This window comes from Tiliqua scincoides, chromosome 2 (genome assembly GCF_035046505.1).
Source record: "Tiliqua scincoides isolate rTilSci1 chromosome 2, rTilSci1.hap2, whole genome shotgun sequence".
Taxonomy (NCBI): domain Eukaryota; kingdom Metazoa; phylum Chordata; class Lepidosauria; order Squamata; family Scincidae; genus Tiliqua; species Tiliqua scincoides.
In genome coordinates this window covers 222669232-222691774 of record NC_089822.1, presented here as the reverse complement: position 1 = coordinate 222691774, position 22543 = coordinate 222669232, and the positions used below count along the sequence as shown (strand labels likewise).

The window sequence follows — 22543 nt, the reverse complement described above, 5'->3', positions numbered from 1 at the left end:
AGCAGGGAGACTGAAAAGCCACTGAAGCGGGGAGAGGCGGTGGGGGCCTGCAGCTGGACTTCCAGGGACTGCCAGAAAGGACCTTGTGGGCCACATGCAGTCTGTGGGTGGTGTGTTGAACCATCCTGACTTGGCTCATTAGAGTGGTGTGTAAGGATTTCATTATCACAGGCTTACAGGCTGTGCCACAGGCTGTAAGCTTACAGGCTTACAGGCTGTGCCACAGGCATGATAGGGGCCTGGCACTGCTTAGCTCTGATTAGCAACCAAGAGCATGTTAATTGGGAATTTTGTACAGCTGTGATTCTCTAGCTGGGCGGGGTTGGGTGAGTGGCCTGATAGTTATATCACCCTTCCAGAAAGTTCAGCAGGTTGGCTGACTGGATTGGTTGAGAGCTGATTCTAAAGCAGGGGTGTCCAAAGTTTTCAGCAGGAGGGCCACATCATCTCTCTGACACCATGTCGGGGCCGGGGGGGGGATTAATTTACATTTAAAATTTGAATAAATTTACATAAGTTTACATAAATTACTATACTAGAGGTGGAACATATGATTGAATGAAGGTCTTGCAATAGCTCAAGGCTTATAAAAAGCCTTGTACAAAGCAAGGCTGGCCTTTTCTTTGCTGCCGCTACTGCATCAGAGACGTGAAACAGCAAGCAGTGGAGGGAGCCCTCATCCCACAGCTAACGCGAGAGGTCAAACAGTTGTCCTTACGCTGAGAGCAGTTGCATTGGGCCAGTGTGGGCTCCAGCAAGTTTCCAGAGGGCCAGAGGCTCATTGGAGGCTGGGGTCTCCCTGAGGACCGCAATGAGAGTCCTTGAGGGCTGCAAGTGTCCCCAGGGCCGGGGTTTGGGCACCCTTGTTCTAAAATATAAAGGATCCCTCTATTTGGAAGGGACTGTCTGCTTTTACCACTTCCATCATGGAAACCTGGTTCACCAGATGCAGGGTTGCAGGGAGAGAGATGTGACTTTTCCTGATGCTCCAAGATTTGTAAGAACTCAGGTGAGCATTAGGTTCAGTTAGTTTTAAGAAACTTAGGGCGTAATCCTGCCCTTCAATTGGGCTGGCTTAGAGGTGCGCCGGCCTGCAAAAGCTGAAACAAGCCTCTGCACCAATGGAGACACCGAGCTTTGCATTGGCCTGGCTGGGCCAACGCAACGCTCTAAAGTAGGCAGGAAGGAGGCAGGAGGGAGGCATTCCTGGGCAGGAGGAGGGCAGGCGGTGGGCGGACCTGGGGGCGGGTGGGCAGGTAGCGGGGACTGGGGCTGGGACCTGGCAGTTATGCTGGATCCCAACCCCCATTCCCAGGGAGATCGGAGCTTCAAGCCACTCTGCTCTCCTTGGATTTGCGCCACCTCAGGAGGTGACAAACTGACAAGGGCTTGACCTTAAGGAAACCCAGGCCCACCTGGTGGCAGGTGTTGGAGCTAATCAGGTATTGAAAACCTGCACTCAGCTATTTGGTTTATTCAAACTAAGAACTGTACCCTGCTGTCTCTTGGAATTAGGGTCACCCCCGAGATAATTTGGAACAGAAAGAACAATAGCCTGTTCTCTCTAGCTTTTATAAAGAGGGGAGGTTACCTATGAACTAACTGAGGACTGCACACCTGACCTACTGGGAAGGTTTTCAATTGACCAGGAGTATACCGGAAAACCAATCAGAGTGCCCTGATTGTGACACTGCTGCTTTCACTGAGGTACAGACAAATTTGGATTCAATATATTGAAAAACAGTAGATTGCTCAAATTCTATCCAAATAGCTTCAAAACAGGGTGAACCTTCTTTTCTAAAGTTGTTTTCCCTCTTTTAGGCTGGATGAATGACTTCAGCATTCCAAGTCTCTTGAAAAACAAACTGTAGACAAACTAAGGAGTATAAACTTAGGAGTCTGTTTTTGCAGGACTTTAATTAGCTGGAAATAAATAGGTCTAGTTCACAAGTGTTTTAACAGTTTTGATGGTGGTGCATGATTAAATTGAAACAAAAAGAATTTCTATGGCCACTTGATAATTTACAATATGCCGGATGGAAGGATATCAAGTTTCTGCTATGAGGAAAAAACCCCCATTGTATTTACACTTTGTAGAATGTAGTAACTGCCTAACAAAGCCAAATGAGACTTAGCTGTTCCTTTTTAGTAGTGTCAGAATAATCAGTATTTTTTTTTTACGTTTTCACACTTGTTTACAGACGGTATTTGTCCTTTAATGTAGCCTCTCTTATTGATGTTGGAAGTAAAGGCACATGTTCTCCAGTGTGAGGTAGTTCAGAGAGCCAGCCTGCTACTACTAAATCTTCCTTAAGTGCCTCGTCGGCTTCCGTTATCTTGTTTACTATCTAGTGTCTGTTAACCAGACACACTTCTCTAATCCATTATTCCTCCATCAATCTCATAAAGCTGCAGTTAATTGATGATCCAAAGTCCCTTTCCTGTTAAAGGATCCCTCTCTTTGCCTTAAGAACTTCTGATGGGAAATTTATGATAAATATTTTTTAAAGACCTTAGAAACATCTGTGAGGACAATAAGATCATTCTATGCTTCACAAATTTAAATATATACAGTAGAACAGGGCTGCCCAAACTTCTTGGAAGGAAGGCCACATTATCTCTCTGACACTGTGTTGCGGGCTGGGAAAAAATAAATTTACATTTAAAATGTAAATAAATTTACATAAATGAATATATTAGAAACAAAAATTATATGAATGAATGAATTTTACTGAGGCAATGATGCACATGGGACAATCAGGGATGTGCTTTTACCAAACATGCAGACCAAACCAGAAAAGGGGGTTGTGGTTAACTCCTGACCATAGACCGCTTGTGCAGAAATAAAACACAGACATAAATTGTTCAGAGGCAATGATGTACATGGGCAATGGCATTGTTAGGAGGGTGCGGGGGTGTGGGCTGCACTGGGTGATGCTCACAGAGGGGATGATGTGCACTAGTGACCAAAATAACTAAAATGGTGGTTTATAGGAATAATACCATCATGTTATATACCGTTCAATGCAGAATTTACAGCAGAATGCAATGAAAAAAGAGTGAAATATCTCCATTCTATAAAAAGTTTTGGCCAGGAAAAAATGCAGCTGTTTTATGTAACAAAAAAGTACATTTCCTTAATTCAAAACAGACCAATCAGACTGATTGTTCGAAGAGTCAATGAGATGTTGTTATAACACAGCATGGAATCAATAAGGTGTTAGTAAGGTGACACCTGGGGGGGGAGGTATGTGACACCACTAGTGACCAAAATAGCTAAAATCACGATCTGTAGGAATAATACCATCATGTTATATACCATCCAATACGTAATTTACAGCAGATTCCAATGAAAAAACCACTTTAAAATATCTGTGTTCTACCAAAAAGTACAGCCCAAAAAACCAGCAAGGGCGGGGCAATGGTACATCACCACGCCCACCACCTGGGTCATTGCTCACTGCATGGGACGAGGTCCATCATGGGGGTGACACACTGGCCTCTCGCACTAGGTGATGCAAACCCTAGTTATGCCACTGCACCTGGGACATGGGGATGGTTAAAATAATGCCAATGAGGGGAAAATCAGGGATGTGCATCGAGACTAGCAAAACTCGCTGTTCTTCTCTGTAGGTAGGGTTAAGGGTGGCGAGCATGCGAATAGCCCTGGAAAGCCTGAAGTGGCAGCTGCAGAGGGCACAACTCAGCATCTGCTGTGGAGGGCTCGCCCTCACTGCTCTTGTGCTTCCTCTCAGCCCCTCTACTCAGGGCGCCAGACAGTAGTGGGTGGGAATCTGTGGCTGATGGCGCACTGGCAGTGGGACAGTATAGGGTCCCCTCTGCTGCTTGCTGCTTCATGTCAGGCAGGGAAGGAAAGCCTGACTTTGTGCAAGGCCTTTTATAGGCCTTGAGCTGTCACAAGACCTTCAGGCAAGACCTTCAAAGCGAGGTCAGGCTCTCTGCTGCCGCTGCTGCTTCAAAGACATGAAGCAGCAAGCAGTGGAGAGAAAACTTGGCCCGCAGCTCGTGTCGGGCAGTTGTGTCAGGCCATTGTGGGTTCCTTTAAGTTTCTGGTGGGCCAGAGGCTCATTGGAGACTGGGGGGGGGCCTCCCTGCGGGCTGGATTCGGGGTCCCCAGGGGCTGCAAATGGGTCGGAGTTTGGGCACCCCTGCAGTAGAAGAGCTGTTAGCTAGGCTTCTTTTTGTGTCTGGCATATTCTTTAAAGATAAAGCCAAGAGCTAAACACTATCCCGCGTACCATTTTTGGTCATGAAGGGTGGAACAGTGTTGGGCCTCATTGGTTTTCAAGACAGGTTTGATTGGCTAGTTATCTCTTAAAATGCATAAAACTACAGGTGCTTTCTAAAATAGTTGAAAGCATCTTGTATGACTGGAAATATTCTCAGGCAAAACCTCTCTCTCTCTTTGCTGATGCTAAGCTGTAGAGCTCTTGGAGCTCTGGTCTGTTGTGTGCCTGTTTGGAGATGTATTGCTTATGCAGCAGTTCTTGCTGTGTGGTCCAGAGACGGCACTCTGGGATGGCCTTGCACCCATGTCCTCTCCTCTTTCCCCTTCTGCCAGGTTGCCAGCCTTGCTGTAGTAACATAAGGTGCTGACGGGCCTCTGTGACTCAGGGTGGACTCCTCCCTGTCTTTTCCAATTAGGCCTATGCCTGCCCTGAGCGCTTGAGGTTGCCATAGCAACCAGCAGCACAAGCATGTATTAATAATCTGGATGGCCTTTAGGTTGGCACGGCAACTGAACGAGAATAGAAAGGCAGAAGTGGGGAAGTGGGAGTGGAGCTGCCAAGAGATGTGCAATCATCTCTGTTTGACCTGCAGTCTCAGCAGAACTGCTGAGGCTCGCTCTTGGTCCTGGAGAGCCAAGCAATCTCTGGCCAATCCCATGGCAGTCGAGCTTCAAACTTCAGGCATTCTGGACAATTCTATGGATTGTTGTGCATCAAGCAGTGATGCAATGCTTCATTGTTGTTGAGTACCTAGAAGGGGCTGAGGTTGCAGGATATTTCCGGGAAGAAGGCTTCGTTTTTTCTCCCTAAATTTTGAGGTGGCACTGGTCATACTCTGCCCTTAAGAGGTAGGCCAAAAATGGAGTGCAAGGCCTGCAGAGGCCTTGCTGAGTGGTTGGCTGTGCTTTGTTCCAGACTTAACTGGAATTTACTGGTACTGGGTTTAGATACTTCAGGGCGCAATCCTTTCCAGCACTGACATAAGGGCAATGCAGCTCTGAGGTAAGGGAACAAACATTCCCTTACTTTGAGGAGGCCTCTGTGAGTGACACCCAACTGCAGGATGCAGCACACGTCCCATTGACACCGCTATGTCAGTGCTGGAAAGCACTGACATAAGGGGTTAGGATTCCGCCCTAAGTTACATAAGGATTTATGTTGATTATTTTGATTAGTTGTATAATAAACCATCATTCATGGAAACCTGAAGTGCGGCAACCCTTTCATGTAGCAAACCATATTAGTGCTGCCCCCTCTTAGTTCTGTAACATCCTTACATTTTGTAACCAGAACATTCAAATCCTTCATACAAAAATTATGAAACCACTTTGTACGAATAAATATCTTTTTTTGTACAGTAGGGCTGCAAAAACTGTATTACCAGCTGTAGTTTCAAAATTCACATTTTCGTGCAATGGAGATACAGTACACTCTTGTGAAGGAAGTAGCAAGGCCCTCACAGTACAATTATCAGTACAATTTGCAATGCAAAAAATGGAAGTTTGGGGGAAGAAAGTGAGAATTGGGGGAAGAGAGAGGACAACTCACAAACTGTCATTGTTGCTTCCTGATTATCTTCAGAGACTGTCCTTGGGTTTGTTTGTTTTTTTCCTGAAAGCTGGAACCCATGTTTTCTGGCAAAAGATGCAATAAAAGTCTGCATCTGTGGGATTCATAGTCTTCTGTTTAGGGACTGAAAATGTTCTTTGTTTCAGGAGGAATTTCGATTGGAGAGGGGCCCCCAGTTGCTGGCCCTGGTGGAGGATGCTTTCTCCAGGTATGAAAATGGATTGCAGAGCCAGTGGTTGATCTCCCTAAGCAAACCCAATGAGAATGACAAACACCTCTTAATGACCTTGGCAGGAGAGCATGGTAAGTTATTATATAAAGGCAGAAAGGGCTTTGGAAAATGTCTGACCCTACCTGGAAGACTCCAGTCTTCCCCTGTGAAGGAAACATCCTCTCATGCTGAACGTTACATTGTCCCTTCTGTGATGTGTAACTGATAGATGGCAGAACATCTGTGTACTGATTCTAACTGTCCTTCCCAGTAATTTTTCATGATAGGTTGGTCCCCTTCTAGGTCTTTTGCTCATGCTGTTCCCTTTGAATATCAGCTTCTGACCCCCAGAGTTTTGGTGGCTTTGTCTTCACTCCTTTACCATCCTGCCCATACAGATAACATTCCACTTATTTGTGTCCAGGACTTCTGCTTTGCCTGTTAACCTACTCACTTTCCAGGAGCAGTTTGCGACTATCTGTTCACATAACACTCATCTCCAGCTAGATTTCCTAACTCTGTCCCCTGGATTTTAAAGATCTATTGCTCCTTCAGAGAGAAGTGTACAAAATAAATTCTGGAAAGTGAAATAGAACTCCTTTCCCCCAGTTATGTGACACTTGAATTACCAGCGGCTCCTTATTTTTAGCAGAACCTAGTTGCCATTTCACACTGACATGCACAAAATGAGTTAACCTTGTTAATCATTATTTATTTTAAAGTAGTGTAAAATGAATGATTATTTGAAATTATTTCATATGTGCTCGAAGGTTATTTAACTACTGCAAAAGTCCAGTAAAATTACTAATGGAAAAAAGAAGTGGACAAATGAGAGGACCCAATAGGAGAAAGATGGTTGGTTGGTTGGCTAGGGCAATTAGAATGGGTTCATGTGGTTGGAACTACACATTACAGCTGCCCTATAGTTGTCATCCTCCTTTACCCCCACAGCATTTCGGGCTGGTTTGGAAGATATTAAAGTCAACTGACCAGCCCAGCACATTTAATGATATATGTGCTCATGGCATGCACCCAGCCTGGTTCCTCCTCGGTTAGGTTTAGAAGCACTTGTAGAGGGGCAGTTCATCGAAACCACTCCTCAATGCGATTGAACAAACTGTCCCAGTCTCACTGGGAAGTGAGCAGGGGGGCTAGGATGTGCATGCATTCTGAGCTACATGTCATTAAATACTTGAGACCAATTGAATAACTTAAGTATTATAGGAACCGGCTCTTAGTAAGGTGTGAAAGGAGGACATTATGTTGTCACGCACATTTTCTTGATCCCACAAGTGGTAGCCAACTAAGAAGTGTGATAATGGGGAAACTCTCAATGTGATGACAACTTATTCTGCTTTTTTTGCCTCAGTTCATATTACAGGATGAGGGGAGGAAGAGAAGGAAATGGTGACCTTGTAACAGCTGTAACATGCAACTCTAACCTCAGTGAAGGAGATTGTTGAGGGACAGACTAGAAAAAATGTGGTAGATACATGAACAGTTTCTCAACAAGTGTTTTCACTGAAGTGTGGTTATTGGGGAATGCAAGTTTGATTGAAGCAGTAACAGTGGACGTTTTCCTTATGGGAAGAAAAAGAAACTGGAGGGGCAATTTTGCTGGAAAAATTATCTGATGGGGAAAGAATTAAGTGCATCTTGCCCCAACTTGGCTCAAATTTGCAGGCCCCCCCCCCCAGGCTGTATTGCAGTAAAAACAGAAAGTTCTCTGCTAACACAAGGACCCAACTCTTGCCACTACTGCCATACTATTCACAAAAAACCTGGGAAGTGCCAGAGAGTCCAATCCTATGCCTGTTTACTCAGAAGGAAGTTCCATTGTAGTCAATGAAGCTTACTCCCAGGAAAATGTGGATAGGATTGCAGTCTGAGTCCAGTAGACTCAGTACAATAGCAGGCTCTCATTAAGCTGAGTGAAGTTTTGCAGTGGGCAGCACAGAGGGAAGACAGTCTCTCTGTCACCCCTTTCCACTTACTACTGGTTGCTACCATTGCTGCTCAGTTCAGAACATCCTAGATTAAGTGACAGCTGGTTATTCTATATGCCACTAAGCAGCCAATTTTGCTGTCATTTGGTCAGAAGAGCCTGGCTCCCAGTGACCTGTACCTGTTCCATCATTCTGTAGCTGGTTTGTAACTTCTCAGACCCATTGGTGGTGGCGGCGGCAGCAAATGGTTTCCAGGAAGACAGCACTCAGAGATGCGCTGCCATGGCTGTGTAGGGCCTGGGATTTTCTAGCCCAAATAATAGCAGCAACTGCAGTTCTCTTTACCTCTCTCTTACATAGGAAGAAGCGAGCAGAAGGAACACAGGCTTCTTAGCCTCAGAAAAATGATTACCAGAATGTCTGCTTCCCTTTCCAGTGGAATCAGCTTTCTTTTCCTTATCCTAGTGGCCTACTTGTTTTGGGGTGGCTAGCACATATGCACTATCTACCTTTGAGACAGTTGGCTGAAGCGAGAAAGAAAAAGGGGAGCGGCTGAGGGCCTGATCCAAACCTGTGGAATATTTGCAAACCCTTACTGTGGACCCAGCACCAGAAATAGCCCAGCATGAGCTCACGCTGGGCCAGCTCCATCTCTGGGCCTGCGTTCTGCTGCCCATCAGTCACCTGGACTGCCTGGCAGCGGAGAGATGAGTGAGGGTGTAGAGGCATTCCAGGGTGGGGAAGGCATGGCAGGGGAGGGAGCGGGGCAAGAGGGGTGGGACCAGTAGAGCTTGGCTCCACCGGATCCTGAGCCCTGTGTTAGACCACATTGCAGGGCTACTTCCCTTATTTGGGGAAAGAGGATGAAAGTCCCCATCTCTCAAGGGGCTGCCACAGGCTGCTTGGTTGCGTGTTGGATGCTGCTGCAGCCATTTTGGCCCCGTAGCAGCCCCATGCTCTGGGCAGCTCAGAATTGGGCTGCCCATCCCCACTATTTTTGGTGAGCTTCAAGGTATAACATAAGCTTTTCAACAATTATACAGGGCTATCCATATATTGAGGAAGGGTTGTTTCAAGCAGTATATTAGACACTACCATGCTACTGTCTGCCTTTTTAAAAAACAAATTACAGCATCTGGGAAACAGCTCTGAAATGGTTTCATTTGTTTTCCTAATACAATTTTTGCTTTTTGTCTTTGAGAACAGGGCCCTGGGGTTGAGTCTAGGTGTTTATAAATGGTAAAGACCATCATAAAAGTATATCACAGTCACTGTTAAATAAACTTGACTCTTTAAACGGTGTTTTTCTGCATGGTTGGTATGAATCAATGCCCTTTTCCAGACATTGCTATTGGAATGTCTAGCGAGCATAGAAGAGCTCTCCAGTTCAGGTATTTATTATCTAAATGAGAAATGGGGTCTGCAATTGTAGTAGTTCTTAGTAATGTTGGAAGTGGCCAGAATAGTTCTCTGGGCTCAGTTACATACCTCTGGGATATTACGGACTGATGTCATTGTTGTCCCATAAAGCAGTGATCTCACTGACAATGTAAAAGATGCACAAAAGAAGACGGAAAACAATATATCCACCTCTCATTTTATATGTGTTTGATTTAGAGCAGGGGTGTCCAAAGTTTTTGGCAGGAGGGCCACATCATCTCTCTGACACTGTGTCGGGGGCCAGGGAAAAAAGAATTAATTTACATTTAAAATTTGAATAAATTTACATAGGTTTACATAAATGAATATATTAAAGATGGACTTATATGAATGAATGAAGGTCTTGCAATAGCTCAAGACCTATAAAAGGCCTTGCACAAAGCAAGGCTAGCCTTTCCTTTGCTGCCGCTACTGCATCACAGATGTGAAACAGCAAGCAGTGGGGGAAGCCCTCATCCCACAGCTCGTGCTAGAGGTCAAACAGTTGCCCTCACGCTGAGTGCAGTTGTGTCGGGCCAGTGCGGGCTCCAACAAATCTCTGGAGGGCCAGAGGCCCATTGGAGACTGGGGGCTCCTTGAGGGCTGCATTGAGAGTCCTCGAGGGCCGCAAGTGGTCCCAGGGCCAGGATTTGGACACCCCTGAATTAGAGGATTTTGAAAGAATGCACTGTTTCATTCCAAATATAATTTACACTCACACATTTTTGGAATAACATAGTCAAACGTTTCATATATTTGACTGGCAGCATGACATATGATAAAAAATATTCTAATTTACATGATATTGAGATACGCACTGATTTTCATGTAAAACAAGAGGTGGGTGTACTTCTAGGTGCCCGGATTCTACAGAGTTTGTCTGCAATTTGGAAAACACTAGTTGAGAAGAAAACTACACAAGGGCTGACAGTTGATTTATAGACATTGTAAGGGCATTGTTACAGATGTTTCCTACATGGAAGAAAAGCAGAGCTGAAAAGATATACAGTGGCCTAATCCATCAGTTTCACTGTAGTGCCCAATTTTTAAATGGCATTGGTGAAGCTCTATCACTCACAGTTGAGATGTATTAGCAGATTTGATAATGAGATGTTTGGTGGAAAAAATAGTAGATTCTGCTGATCCAATTTAAAGTAAAGGTTTTGAAGAGCAAAATTGTGCACTTCTCACTTCCTGATGTCTATACTTCGTCTGCACTTGCACTTACATACACCTATCATAGCTACTGTAAAATTTGCTTTTGGATTGTAAAACAGACATAGGCCCCTGTAGCAAATGGGGTATCCTGCATTACTTGTACTCTCATGGAGATTAATATAGATGTGATATTTTTGTAGATGGGCAGGGGATCTAAATAAGAACGTGCTGAGTTACTGCATGTGAGTGCACCATTGAAATAATTTTTTATCCAATGTGTTTTTTTTAGGGGTCATTCCAACGAATGATGTTCTCCTGGCACTCAGTGACATGCGGAGGAGTTTAGCTGAGGTAAGAATTGGTTGAATTGACTAGATAGAGCAGTTAAATCTATCACCTGGAAAATAAGCCCCATCAGCCAGGCTAGCTGGGCTCTGAGCCCAGGATAGGCTAGTTGATGGCTCAGCAGTTTGCAGCAGAATTCACTTCTTTCTGGTAACTACTGAGTCATCAGGTGTCAATTTCTATTAGCTGTGACTGATTCAGTGGATTCTCTCCTCAATCCGTAGGCGTTTGAAGCGTGTATGAGGGGAGCAACCTTTATAGTCTCCTGGGATTCTGCATGTTCTTGCTGAAGAGCATGAGAAATGTAGGTGACCTTGGCACTTTCTGCCAGTATTGCCTATAGATTTGGCATGATGAACCATGATATGCCTGCTCATTGTGCTGTTTTCATAGAAACAGCCTACTCTCTTGTTTACAGCAGCTGAGCTTTCCCATTCAATCTTTGTGGTACCCTTGTTGACTAGGGAGCTCTTTGCCCTTCTCATATTCTTTTTCAAATGGAAAAAATGACTTTTCAGTTTCCTTGACTGTCAGAGGACCTTTCTGCATGATTGCAAGAAAGCTGCCACAAGCACATTTTAGCCATTGCATAAATATTTTCATTAGAGACTTTTCAGTGACATCATTGCAATGTTCTGTCCGCATGTAATGGGTAATGTAACTGTATGAGGAGAAACTCACTGGAGGAAGATGCCTGTCCTATGAATTACACAGTTTAAAAAATCGGGCTAGAAACACATTTTTCTGTATATTGAGAAGGAAGATACCGTCTTGAACAAAAATACATACTCCTAAAAGGAAATGGTTTACAAAATGTTCTTGGCATGAAGGGAGAGGCTTGTACTGCGTCCTCAAATTATATCAGAAGCAGTGTCCAATTGATGACTGTACTTTTCACCATCATAATCAGCTTAACAATGAACTCACTATCTAAAGGAAATAGTGATATCTCATCTTCCCATGTACAAATTATTGTGCACTAGCTATTAAAAAAAAACCAGAATATCTCACTTCTGCTATAATGTGTAAAGCAGGGACTTCTGGATTTTGTCCACATGATATTGGCAAGCGGGAGATAACCTGAACATATAGAACTTGCCCCAGGTGTCATCCGTGAGTCCCTGTTTAGCACTCTTAATGTAGAAATGGGAAAAGCAGAAATATGATCTGCTTGTTTGTCTTTCCTTCTTTGTCAGCATTACTTATGGTATATTATCACTCTAGCCCAGGGATGTCAAACTCATTTCATAGAGAGGGCTGAAGTTAGCATTCATGGTGCTTGTTGAGGGCCAGAAGTGGCATCATTCAGCAGACAATAGCCAGAAATAAGCACTTTGTTCTTACATAGAAATTCATTAGCTGCAAATGACAGAAAAGAAAATGTGCACATCTTGTTCGTTTTTTCAGGATGTGAGAGAGCTCAATTATCAAGCTGGGAGAGCCCAATTATAATGGGGGGGGCTGAATAAATTGCTTCTGGGGGCACATTCAGCCCATGGGTCAAATGTTTGACACCCCTGCTCTAGCTCTTATTCTAACTACAGTTATCGTTTCAACAAGGTTTGTAGTCACAGATTAATACTAACCATGTTTAACTAAGATATTTACAGCATTACATCTGCACTGAACCATAAAGACCAGCACAGGAACAATTAGGTAGCAAATTTAAGCCAGTCTTGAAAGGAGGTAGAAGATAGTAAAGGAAAATGAAGCTCCTTACTACCTTTATATCAACTACTAGTAAAAATTAAAAATGGCCCACAGACAATTTGGCTATAAAATTAGACTCTATCCACTGTCCACACTTTTCAGTTCCCTAATCCATAGCCTTCAAAATTTCTGTTGCTCTTTCACCTGGTTCTATTGATGCCAATAGATCATAGAACATCTCCTATCCCAAAGCTGTGCCTCCCTTTTTCCTTCAAGAGGCAGGTTCCTCTTAAGTCCCTGCCTCTCAAATGGCAAGGGATTAATATTCATACACAGATTCCTTGAGTACGAAGAGTCCAAACCACATAAAAAAACAGTGTTTTGCCTCTGATGTATACTTCAGTAAAAGTATTAGATTGTAGGCCTTCAACCTTATTGATTGCATTGAGTTTCCCGCCGCTGTTTGTTTGCAGATCGGAATCCAGAACTATACAACCACATCAAGTTGCCAGTCGCGTCCCAGCCAGACCCACAGTGACTATGGGAAGCTCTTTGTGGTGCTGGTCATAATTGGCTCCATCTGTGTCATCATCATTATCATGGGGTTGATTTACAACTGTTGGCAGAGGCGCTTGCCCAAGATGAAGAATATGGTGAGTCCCTCAGCAGTATCTCACTTCTTCCAAAGACTGCAAGTATTTGTGGGGAATGCTTCCTAATTGCTTATCTTCTTTCCTATATGTCAGTTCGGACTTGTTTGTTTTAATTTATTGTGTGTCTTCCTCACTTCATGGTTTCCCCTTCTTCTCTTCCAGTCGCATGGTGAAGAGCTGCGTTTTGTTGAAAATGGCTGCCATGACAATCCCACCTTGGATGTAGCCAGTGATAGCCAATCAGAAATGCAGGAGAAGAAGCCAAGTGTAAATGGTGGGGGAGCCATTAATGGACCTGAGAGCTGGGATGTCCTCATTAACAAACAGGCGGGTGAAGAAGGAGATGCATTTGAGGAGGATACGCATCTTTAAAAAAGGAGATTATTCAAGTATCAGACTGAACTCTTGCTTGATTTAAGGGCCATATGGTGAGGGTGGCCCCTCAGGAACTTCTTTTCAGGCTTGAACTGGATCTGCCCATCACGGTCCTGGAGCCAGAAGGGTCACCCTGAGCAGAGGGGGTGGGGTGGGGGGGGTGTTTGTGTGTTGCTGTCAGTAGCGCCAATGCTTTAATCACTTTTAAATGCACTTGCTCTAGTTCTTTGGTAGCAGTGGAGGATGACCAGGTTTGGAAAATAAATGGTTTCAAGGCTTAGCATTTCCCCAGAGTGTTGTCTACTGAAGGGCTCATTATGAAGGCAGGAAGCCCGTTTCACATAGGAAGAGTTGCTTCAAAGTCTGCCTCAGAAGGTGCAATAGGATACCCAGTGAGGAAAAACTGCAAATCTCTTGTCTGGGTTTGGGGTGTGTTGTGTTAGGAGAGTCTTGTCATCTGCCACTCAGCTTTGTTGCCCAGGATGAATAACAGTTCCTTCTAGTGAGTTCCTTGCCAGAATGTCTGCTCAAGTGGTCCCATGGTGCTTAAGTACAAATGGCTGGGCTAACTGATTTTTTTCATGGGTTGGTAATTTTGTTTTAACTTTTCTGTAGGGTTGTGTTTAGGCAGAGCAAATATATTCTGCACAAATACCAGATTTTCTATAATGCCTAGCTGTAGTGAATAGATTGTATTACCATCTTACTTTACTAGTATCTTTTGCAGTACAAGCTCCATTTGTTGATTCAGAACTCCTCCCAAAAGCTGCAGATTTGCACTGATCTAACTTGGTCAGACTGACTTCAGGAATTTATGATATAGAATGAATTCCTCCAACAGCTTCAGCAAGACTCCTAGGTGAACAATTCAATCAGAGTAGCAAAAAGTTCCTTTTCTAAATTTCGGTCTGGAAGAAGTCTCTCTGACTTGTTAATGCATTTACTGTAACAACTTCCTCTGGTCTTGTTTGAACTTGAATGAAACATGGAAAACTTCCAGCCTTTTTCCGGACTTGGAGTACATTTTTGATTTAGTCTACCCTGCTGTATGTCAATTTAAACAAATGGGGTTAACTCATTCATACCCTTGGGATCTGAGCTAGACCCAAAAGTTTCTCATGAATGTTTCTTTTGCATGCCTTGGACAAGCCTGAATGCCCCAGGCTTCTTCTGAAGAAGCACTTGCATATACAGAATTTTAGCCTTCTGTATTCAAAGCTGATAAATTGGTCTAAGAAACTTTTGTTCCATTTTCCCCAAGAATGGCTTTTCTCACTTTGGGGGGGAAAAACACCATCACTCTGCTTTATGATTGCTTATCTAGATGAGCTGATTTGCCATTACTAATAGGTGGTCTTTAAGAGAACCATCACACATACGCGTGTAACTTTATGTATATTTAATGAAAACTGACAGTGGACTTGTAATTGAAATCTGTTAGCCTCTAATCTGTAGCTCCCTCTGAGAACTGAAATCTGAGTTCTCCCTCTGAGAACAGAAATCGCCTTCAGACATAAAGCAATCTTGTCAGCACAGTGTCATACATAAATACTGTACAAAGCAAGATCGTATTTTCATAAAAAAGCAAACATATTTCTCTAGCCAAATTTCAATTGGAATAGTCAAATTGAGTGAATGTTGCATTTCAGGACAATGTTTTCCTCCTGTCGATTCTAACTGGTGCTTATCTAACCTATTTTTACGATATTTCACAACCATTCAGTTAATTTGCTTTATTGCGTGACTCCTTTTCTCTTCAGTAGAGCACTGTCCATCTTGTCTGTCTACCACAGAGGTATAAAGAGAAGTTAGTCACAATTTTCGTTGCTCTTTGGTTTTTTTAACTTGCTTGAATTAAAAAAAAATTGCAACTAAATTTCATTTCCATCATCCTCCCTAAATTTTCTTTATTCCATTCATTAATCTTTGCTCCCTGATCAAGTTGTTATATAGTATTTCTATCCACGGCCAACTATGCCGCCAGCTGCCTTCCACCCTCAGGGTAAAGTATGGCTGGTTGAAAACAGCACAGTTCTACATTAACCATGGAGGTGGAACATGCAATTAAGTGAAGGGGTAGAATTATTTTGCATGCATGTGCCTTCTTTTACATTAAAAAAAAGTAACTCCAATTTGAGTTCCACATATTAAGAGCAATAGGTTATAAGAATCTTATGAATGGGTCAAGAAGCTCCAGGCAGATAGTAGACATTAAGGTGGGCCTGGATAATAGTGCTGTGATTTGTCAGGGGTTTGTTTTTTTTTAAAATATCAACATCGTTCCTTCACTGTGTGCAGTGCTATTTCTGTGGCTATTTATCCTCACAGACAAGAGGGCATAGACTGAGCACAGGTACTATTCTGGATACACTGAAATTAGGCTGATATAAGGCTCTTAACGTTAAGAGGCTATGGAAATGAACTCATCCTCTGTAGTTCCAACTGCTAACACTTAAATGCCTGTAACTATGGAATCTTCTGTCAACTCTCTTGAGGGCTTTTTGTGTCTGGCACCTCATCCTGTTGTTTCTTCGAATGGTCATCTGTCATTATGATCCCCTCCCCCAGATTCCAGTCTTCTTGCTCTATGACGTGCAGCTGCTAGACCTAAGAAATCCTTTCTTTCTCTGTCTGCCCTTAGGATCAGTCCCAAAGAATTCACCTGTTCTCTTTATCCCAAACTGGAATCCCACCCTTTATCCCACTGGAATGCCTCATGATACTGTCTTACTGTAGTGTTTAGAAATGCAGTTCCTCTTCAACTGGAGCATGTTCAGTGCCAGGAGCAGGACAGCAGGAAGAACATTGTACAGTAACTTCTTTTAGCTTCTTTGTCCATCTAGTTCTGTATATTTGACTGAAGTTTAGGATCAATTAAAATATGACCAACAAATGAAATTTGTTTTAAAATGGTCCCTATGGTGGCATACCATGTAAATTAAAAAAATCTTCTCTATGCTCCACACACCTTTCTCTGAAAAGGGTTGTAGCAACAGAGTAAATGTCTTAATCTATGCGTCAGTCTGCTGCAATGTAAACTGCTTAGCAAGCATAAACTATTCCAACAGGGAGTGTCTTAAAGTGCCTTTCACAGAGGCATCACTGCTTCCTATAGCAATCTGATGTTCTGATTGCTTGATTCAAAACTCACTATGAATGCACAAACAGCAACACACTGCATACATAAAAACAACGCAGAAACTTCTGATAAACTACATCTCTGCAGTCGTTAATGTGCTTCATTCAATCTGGATTAAAGTTGTGTTATGGCATAAAATAATTTCTTCACTAATAAGAACTGCTTCTCTACTTCATTACACAAAGATGGAAGGTGGAGAGAGTAATACCTGCAAGGTAATATAGAGCTTATGTATGACACAAAAGGAACACCACTTGATAACTAGACAACTTTCCACTGAGGTCTCTAAATTAGGTTGTTTAGTTCTCAGTCCTACGGTGGTAGGTCTTGCTAATATGGTTTGGGCTGCAACCCCTGTACAGTACATTTATTATCTGCATGAAATAACATATAATTTTTGCATGAAAAACGACTATGTGGTGATGTTTCCTGGCCATTCTTCAGTGGTGAAATATTTTGAATGGTGAGATTTATATTTTAAAAAAATCTCATCATGGTTAGTTGTGTTTTTTTTGTAGTTGATACAGTCACAAGAATACTGCATCATCTTGAAAAAAGTTGTCACACCTTAATTTTTTAACTGTTGGATTAGATGATGTATTTTACAGTCTTGCCCCACTCTACAGGGAGGGCAAATAACTTGAAGGGCCCCAGTGGTGTACAGCAACCAGTAAGGATTCCTCCGAACATCTCTTGCCTTAAAAAGCAAAATTATCACACCTCAATTATTAATCCTTTTTACTAGCATAATATGATGTCTAGATGGCAAAAGATGGCAAACATTGGATATAGTCAAATTGATGCTGTTTCACATGTTCTCTCTTGGCTACCAATATCATAAGTGAAAATATTTTTTTTAAAATGTTGATAGGGGAAACTATTCCATTGGCATGGGTTTTTCAATTGTCTTTAATTTGAATGACTCTCATAAGTTTTGGGACTGAGGGTCATATTAGATGTGCACACAATGCATACTTTTGACCCTTTATTTTTTAATCTTTCTTATATAAAAGTGTGTGTGCATGCACATGAAACAACCCAAAACTGCAGCAGGGAATAAAGGAGGCTTTAGCGCTTAGCCCCTGCCATCATGAGTATTCTGATTGTCACCCCATCTGTGCTAGTTACCATTTCAAAAATACTTAAATAGAATTTCTTTCTCTTAAATTACCACGCCCCAAAAAGAGACAGGATGGCCACTTCATTTTCTCTTCAGTGTCACCTTTGTCAGGTACTAAACTGTATGTTGAGCCACACTGACCTCTAGTGGTTGCTGGGGAAAAACATTCAATTACAAACTACACATGGTTTAATTATATAAGACTTAGGGCACAGTCCTAACCAATTTTCTAGCACTGACCTAGCCACAATGCAGCCCCAAGGTAAGGTAACAAACCTGTCCTTACCTTGAAGAGGCCCCCTTGACTGCCTCCCCACTGCAGGATGCAGTGCATGCCACAATCGCACAGCTATGTCATGTCAGTGCTGGAAAGTTGGTTAGGATTGCACCCTGAACTGATGAACTTTAGAAGTTACTCTTATTTACCAGTAAGTGTTTTCTCATCTGAAAGTTAAATGCATAGCTGAGTAGTGGCCTCTTGCAAGTTGCATTCAACAGTGAAGTAAGCCTGAGGATGGATAAGAGGATCTATATGATGGAAACTATAAAGAAGAGAATCAAGTTGGTGCCTTTAGAAAAGGAACTTCAGGCTCTGTCTAGTCCAAGTAGATAAAATGAACCCTGCAGATCAACACTTCCCAAGAATGCCTAGAATTAAACTTGCAGGTCCTGTGTGAATCTTGGATGTTTAATCAAATGACGGAAAAAGTAGCCTTGAATCCTTAATATATTATTTTTGGTTGAACACTTGTTATATGGAAAGTAGGGGAACGGGAGTAATGTTGAAAATAAGATGAAAACATTTTATTGCGCCAATTTCTTTTACTGGTGCAAGAGTATGTGAGTTTAAGTGTGATGTAGAACTCTTTGTCAGTGTAAGTACCCAGAAACATGCTGCGCTTTTGAATATTTCCTGATTTAACCATATAGGATACTAAAAATATATGCTGTAAGATTAAAGGGAAAATAATGTTTGTGAGCCTGTAATCACAAGGTCATTTTTGTGGGTCATTTCTTAGTAGCCAGTATGCCCTCTTTGGAACCAGCACTTTTGGACAGAGCAAGCATGCATTCCTGTCATAGGTACAAGAGAGCATGACTTTAGAGGAGATAGATGACTTATCATTCTGGTGAACTAAAGAGTGCAATCCAAAGCCATTAAAATAAATGGGAACATTGCCATGTACTTCAAAGAGAAATGAATTGAACCCTAACTCTGCTGCTAACTTTCTGACAGCTGAAGTTAAGGAATACATGACTGAAGAAACCTAAAAGCCAAAATCAAATGTCCCTAAAAGGGGCAAGGGCTTGTTTTAGCTTTCTTTAAGATAACCTACACACGTTAGATGTGTGAACACTTTTTCCAAGTGAGTGATTCTTGGCCCAAACATACCTGCTGGGCTCATAAATCCTTTTTAAAAACTAAGAACATCACCATTCACACACTTGGGTAAGTCTCCATTTCATTGACGCTTCAAAGGAAATTATGACATTCTTGATCCTTGCACCTTCTCACAAGTTGGCAGGATGAAAAGATACCTGTTAGTTCACCTAGGCCTAGACTTTCCCAACTAAATCCACTCTGTGGCCCAGGAAATAATCTATTCTTAAAAGAAGGATCTTCTCCATTCTAGGAACTTGAGTTGGTCATTACGTAATAATGACAGTAACTATCTCTTCCAATCTTTCCTTGTCCTGGATCTTTTTCTGTAGAGTGAAGTAAGGATCTAATCTAAGGCAGACTGGGAAAGGAAGACAGGGATGGAGCAGAATAGGAAATGTTGAGGAGTGTCTCCCTCACACTTTCTCTTCCACTCTGTCTCCCACTTTCAGTCCAGAGAAGACAAGGAGCAGCAGTGGAGGTGAGTGGGTGGCGGGCACTCCCATCTACCTGCTGCTTGAGGCAGATGCCTCAGTCAGCCTCATGGATAGGCCAGCCCTGCTCCTTTGTGTTAAATCCATATGTGTGACAATCTACACTCTGCAATGCATAGGATTTCTTACATAGAACTGTGTAGGAAACTGGCTGTTTTAAAGCAGCTCTCCCCCTGTAGGAAACAACATGTACAACAATATATGCTACTATATGTGAAGTGTACAAACTTTTGTTTTTTCCATTTATACAAGCTGAAAAATGATGGCCAAATTGGCTTTCTGCTGTGCAACATGCAGTGAAGCAGGTTAATGTCCCTTTTTAAACAATGCAGGCATGAGAGATATTCTCATATTCGAGTGATGTGTGGATTTAATTCAAAAGAAAGAAGAAGTACAATATCTGCCTGCAGTTGGCCTTGTTCCTAGTTCAGGGACAAGCAGCTGATAGGAAAAAGGAGAAAAGAAGGACAGCATGCAATTATAGCATGTCTGAATAGAGTGTGGCACCCCACCCCACCCCCCCAAAAAAGCTTGCATAAATGAAATTACACAAAACTTGTAATCCTTCCAGGGTGGCACTGATAACATTCTTACCCAATCCTGGCAACTTCTCTGTTCAGATTCATTGTCTTAGAAAATGTCAATGATAATCTAGCATATGGTAAAGAAAATACTCTCTGTTGACTGTCCCAGAAGCCAGAGGGCTTGTGTATGTATTTATACAGATGCCCACCAGTACGGGTAGCCTACTGGACATTGACTTCCCATGGATCTCTGATGAACATGAAATATTCCCCCACCTCACCCCATGTTTTTTTCTCTATAAATTACTGATATGGAAGGATTTATTAGCCTAGTTCTTTTGTTATATGCTCATGAATATAAAGGGCTCTGATACTACAATTAGCATCACAAGCTTGTGTTCTAGACTTCTACATTGGGGGGAAGCCTGAGGTAGAGTGCCATCTAAAAAACTGATTGCCAGCAGAGAACTGAAGAAGAATAACAGGGACTGGGAAGCAATTAAGGATCAGGCAATCATTTGATTCAGATGATCCAATTTATAAAGGCTTACATGAAAAGAAAAAAAAAACTTGAAAAACACTGCATGATAGATTCCTCATTCCTGACTCTTATTTTTTTTAAGCCACCTGACAATGTTGGCCTTCATCTGGAAAGTTGCATAAGGGCAGGATTCTTACTGAAATTTTACATGATGTAAAATGTGATGGTTTTATCACCTATCATTTCACATGCCAGCATATGTTCCCTAGTCACCAGTGGCACTTTTTGAAATAAAGTTTCTGGTCAAAATACATTTTGAATTTTCACGTGTCCATTTTATCCTCTTAAGTACTGTATTCATTCCTGTATGTGTGCAAGGCTGTTACTGTGAATGTTGATGGTGGGACCTGGTAGAACACATTGGAAGCAAACTGGAAATAAGACAATATTAAAACAACAGAATCTTGACACTCCGTTACATTCCCTGTTTGGACTGAAGCTCAGTGACTTGCATAGTGATGGGTTGAAGACAGGCAGATGTTGCCATCTTTGCTAACTGAAGCAATTGCTTTTCATTACAGAGAAAATCAAACAACTAATGGCTTCCTGTCCCAAAAGGGCTCACGATCTAAAAGGATGCAAAAGAACACCAGCAAACAGCCACTAGAAAAGACAGTGCTGGGATGACGAGGGCCAGTTACTCTCCCCCCGCTAAATAAAAGAAGAGCACCCACTTAAAAAGTGCCTCTTACCCAGTTAGCAGGGGTTATATAGTAGCTAGTTCAAAGCTGACCAAAAATTAGGCAGCTGTGTGCGGCATTAAGAGATAGCCAAACAGTTATGGCAGAATGCAGTGGAGCTGCATCCTATGTGCATTCAACTTACACAAATTCAACTATATGTGCTTGGCAAACATTTTAAGTCATGTGCATGATTCCACCCACCATTCCTCTTAACCAGTGTATGTCCTGGAGTGGGAGAGACCTTAATCTGCTGTTTCCTAAGCCAGTCACAGTTCTCATGTGCCTTTCACAGTATAATTCTAGTTTTTAAAGATACAATATATATTTTTATACAACACGGGCCCAAACCCAAGTGATTTTCCAAGGGTAATTATGACTATACACAATTTTCACCTTACGTGCCAGCTTTAGAGTCTAACCCCTGTGGAAAATACTATATCTACTATAATTGGATGAAACTACCTTTCGTTGGAACCAACTAAAAGTAATGAGCTAGCTTTTGAGTTCATAGATATGTGCCACAGATTAGACAATAAAGGGAGGGTAAAAGATACTGCTGATATAAAACATGGTGGAAATCCCACCTGCAAATGCAACCATCTTAACAGAGTTAATCTAAAATACACTTGTCAGACTTCAGGGTGTCACAGGACTCTGCTGTTGATTTTGCAGAGGTTCCTGAATCATCATTTGAAAACTATTACATAGTGCAGGAGGATCTTCCACTATACCTGCTAACCAGTTACCTATTTTCTTCCCACCTCATGTTTTCGGGGGGTCAGTATCCAGCCTGCAGAAGTATTCAATTAAACTCAAAAATTAGCTAATTCCTTTGTGATCTTTACTTCATAAAAACTGTTGCCATAATTGCTAGCCATTTCTGCCCAATGCTGTATATATGCAACAGGGACCAAATGTGTACATCTGTGGGCTGGGTAAAAATGGGTTAAAGCTACAATCCTGTGCACACTATGCACCAATCCTATCCAACTTTCCAGCACCAATGCAGCCCCAAGGTAAGAACAAACATTCTCTTACCTTGAGGAGGCTTCTATGACTGCCCTCCACTGCAGGATACAGCACAA

The 22543-nt window shown here is 42.4% G+C and overlaps 1 protein-coding gene across 1 annotated transcript in view; it reads left to right on the top strand.

Moving 5' to 3' along the window:
* PODXL2 (podocalyxin like 2) overlaps positions 1-21028 on the top strand; it is a 66404-nt gene extending 45376 nt beyond the window's left edge. The window contains exons 5-8 of the mRNA XM_066616165.1: positions 5966-6122; positions 10843-10904; positions 13022-13201; positions 13364-21028. Coding sequence (XP_066472262.1) covers positions 5966-6122; positions 10843-10904; positions 13022-13201; positions 13364-13573 — 609 coding nt within the window. The 3' untranslated portion in view covers positions 13574-21028. The remainder of the gene's footprint in view (positions 1-5965; positions 6123-10842; positions 10905-13021; positions 13202-13363) is intronic.
* Positions 21029-22543: the final 1515 nt, after the last annotated feature.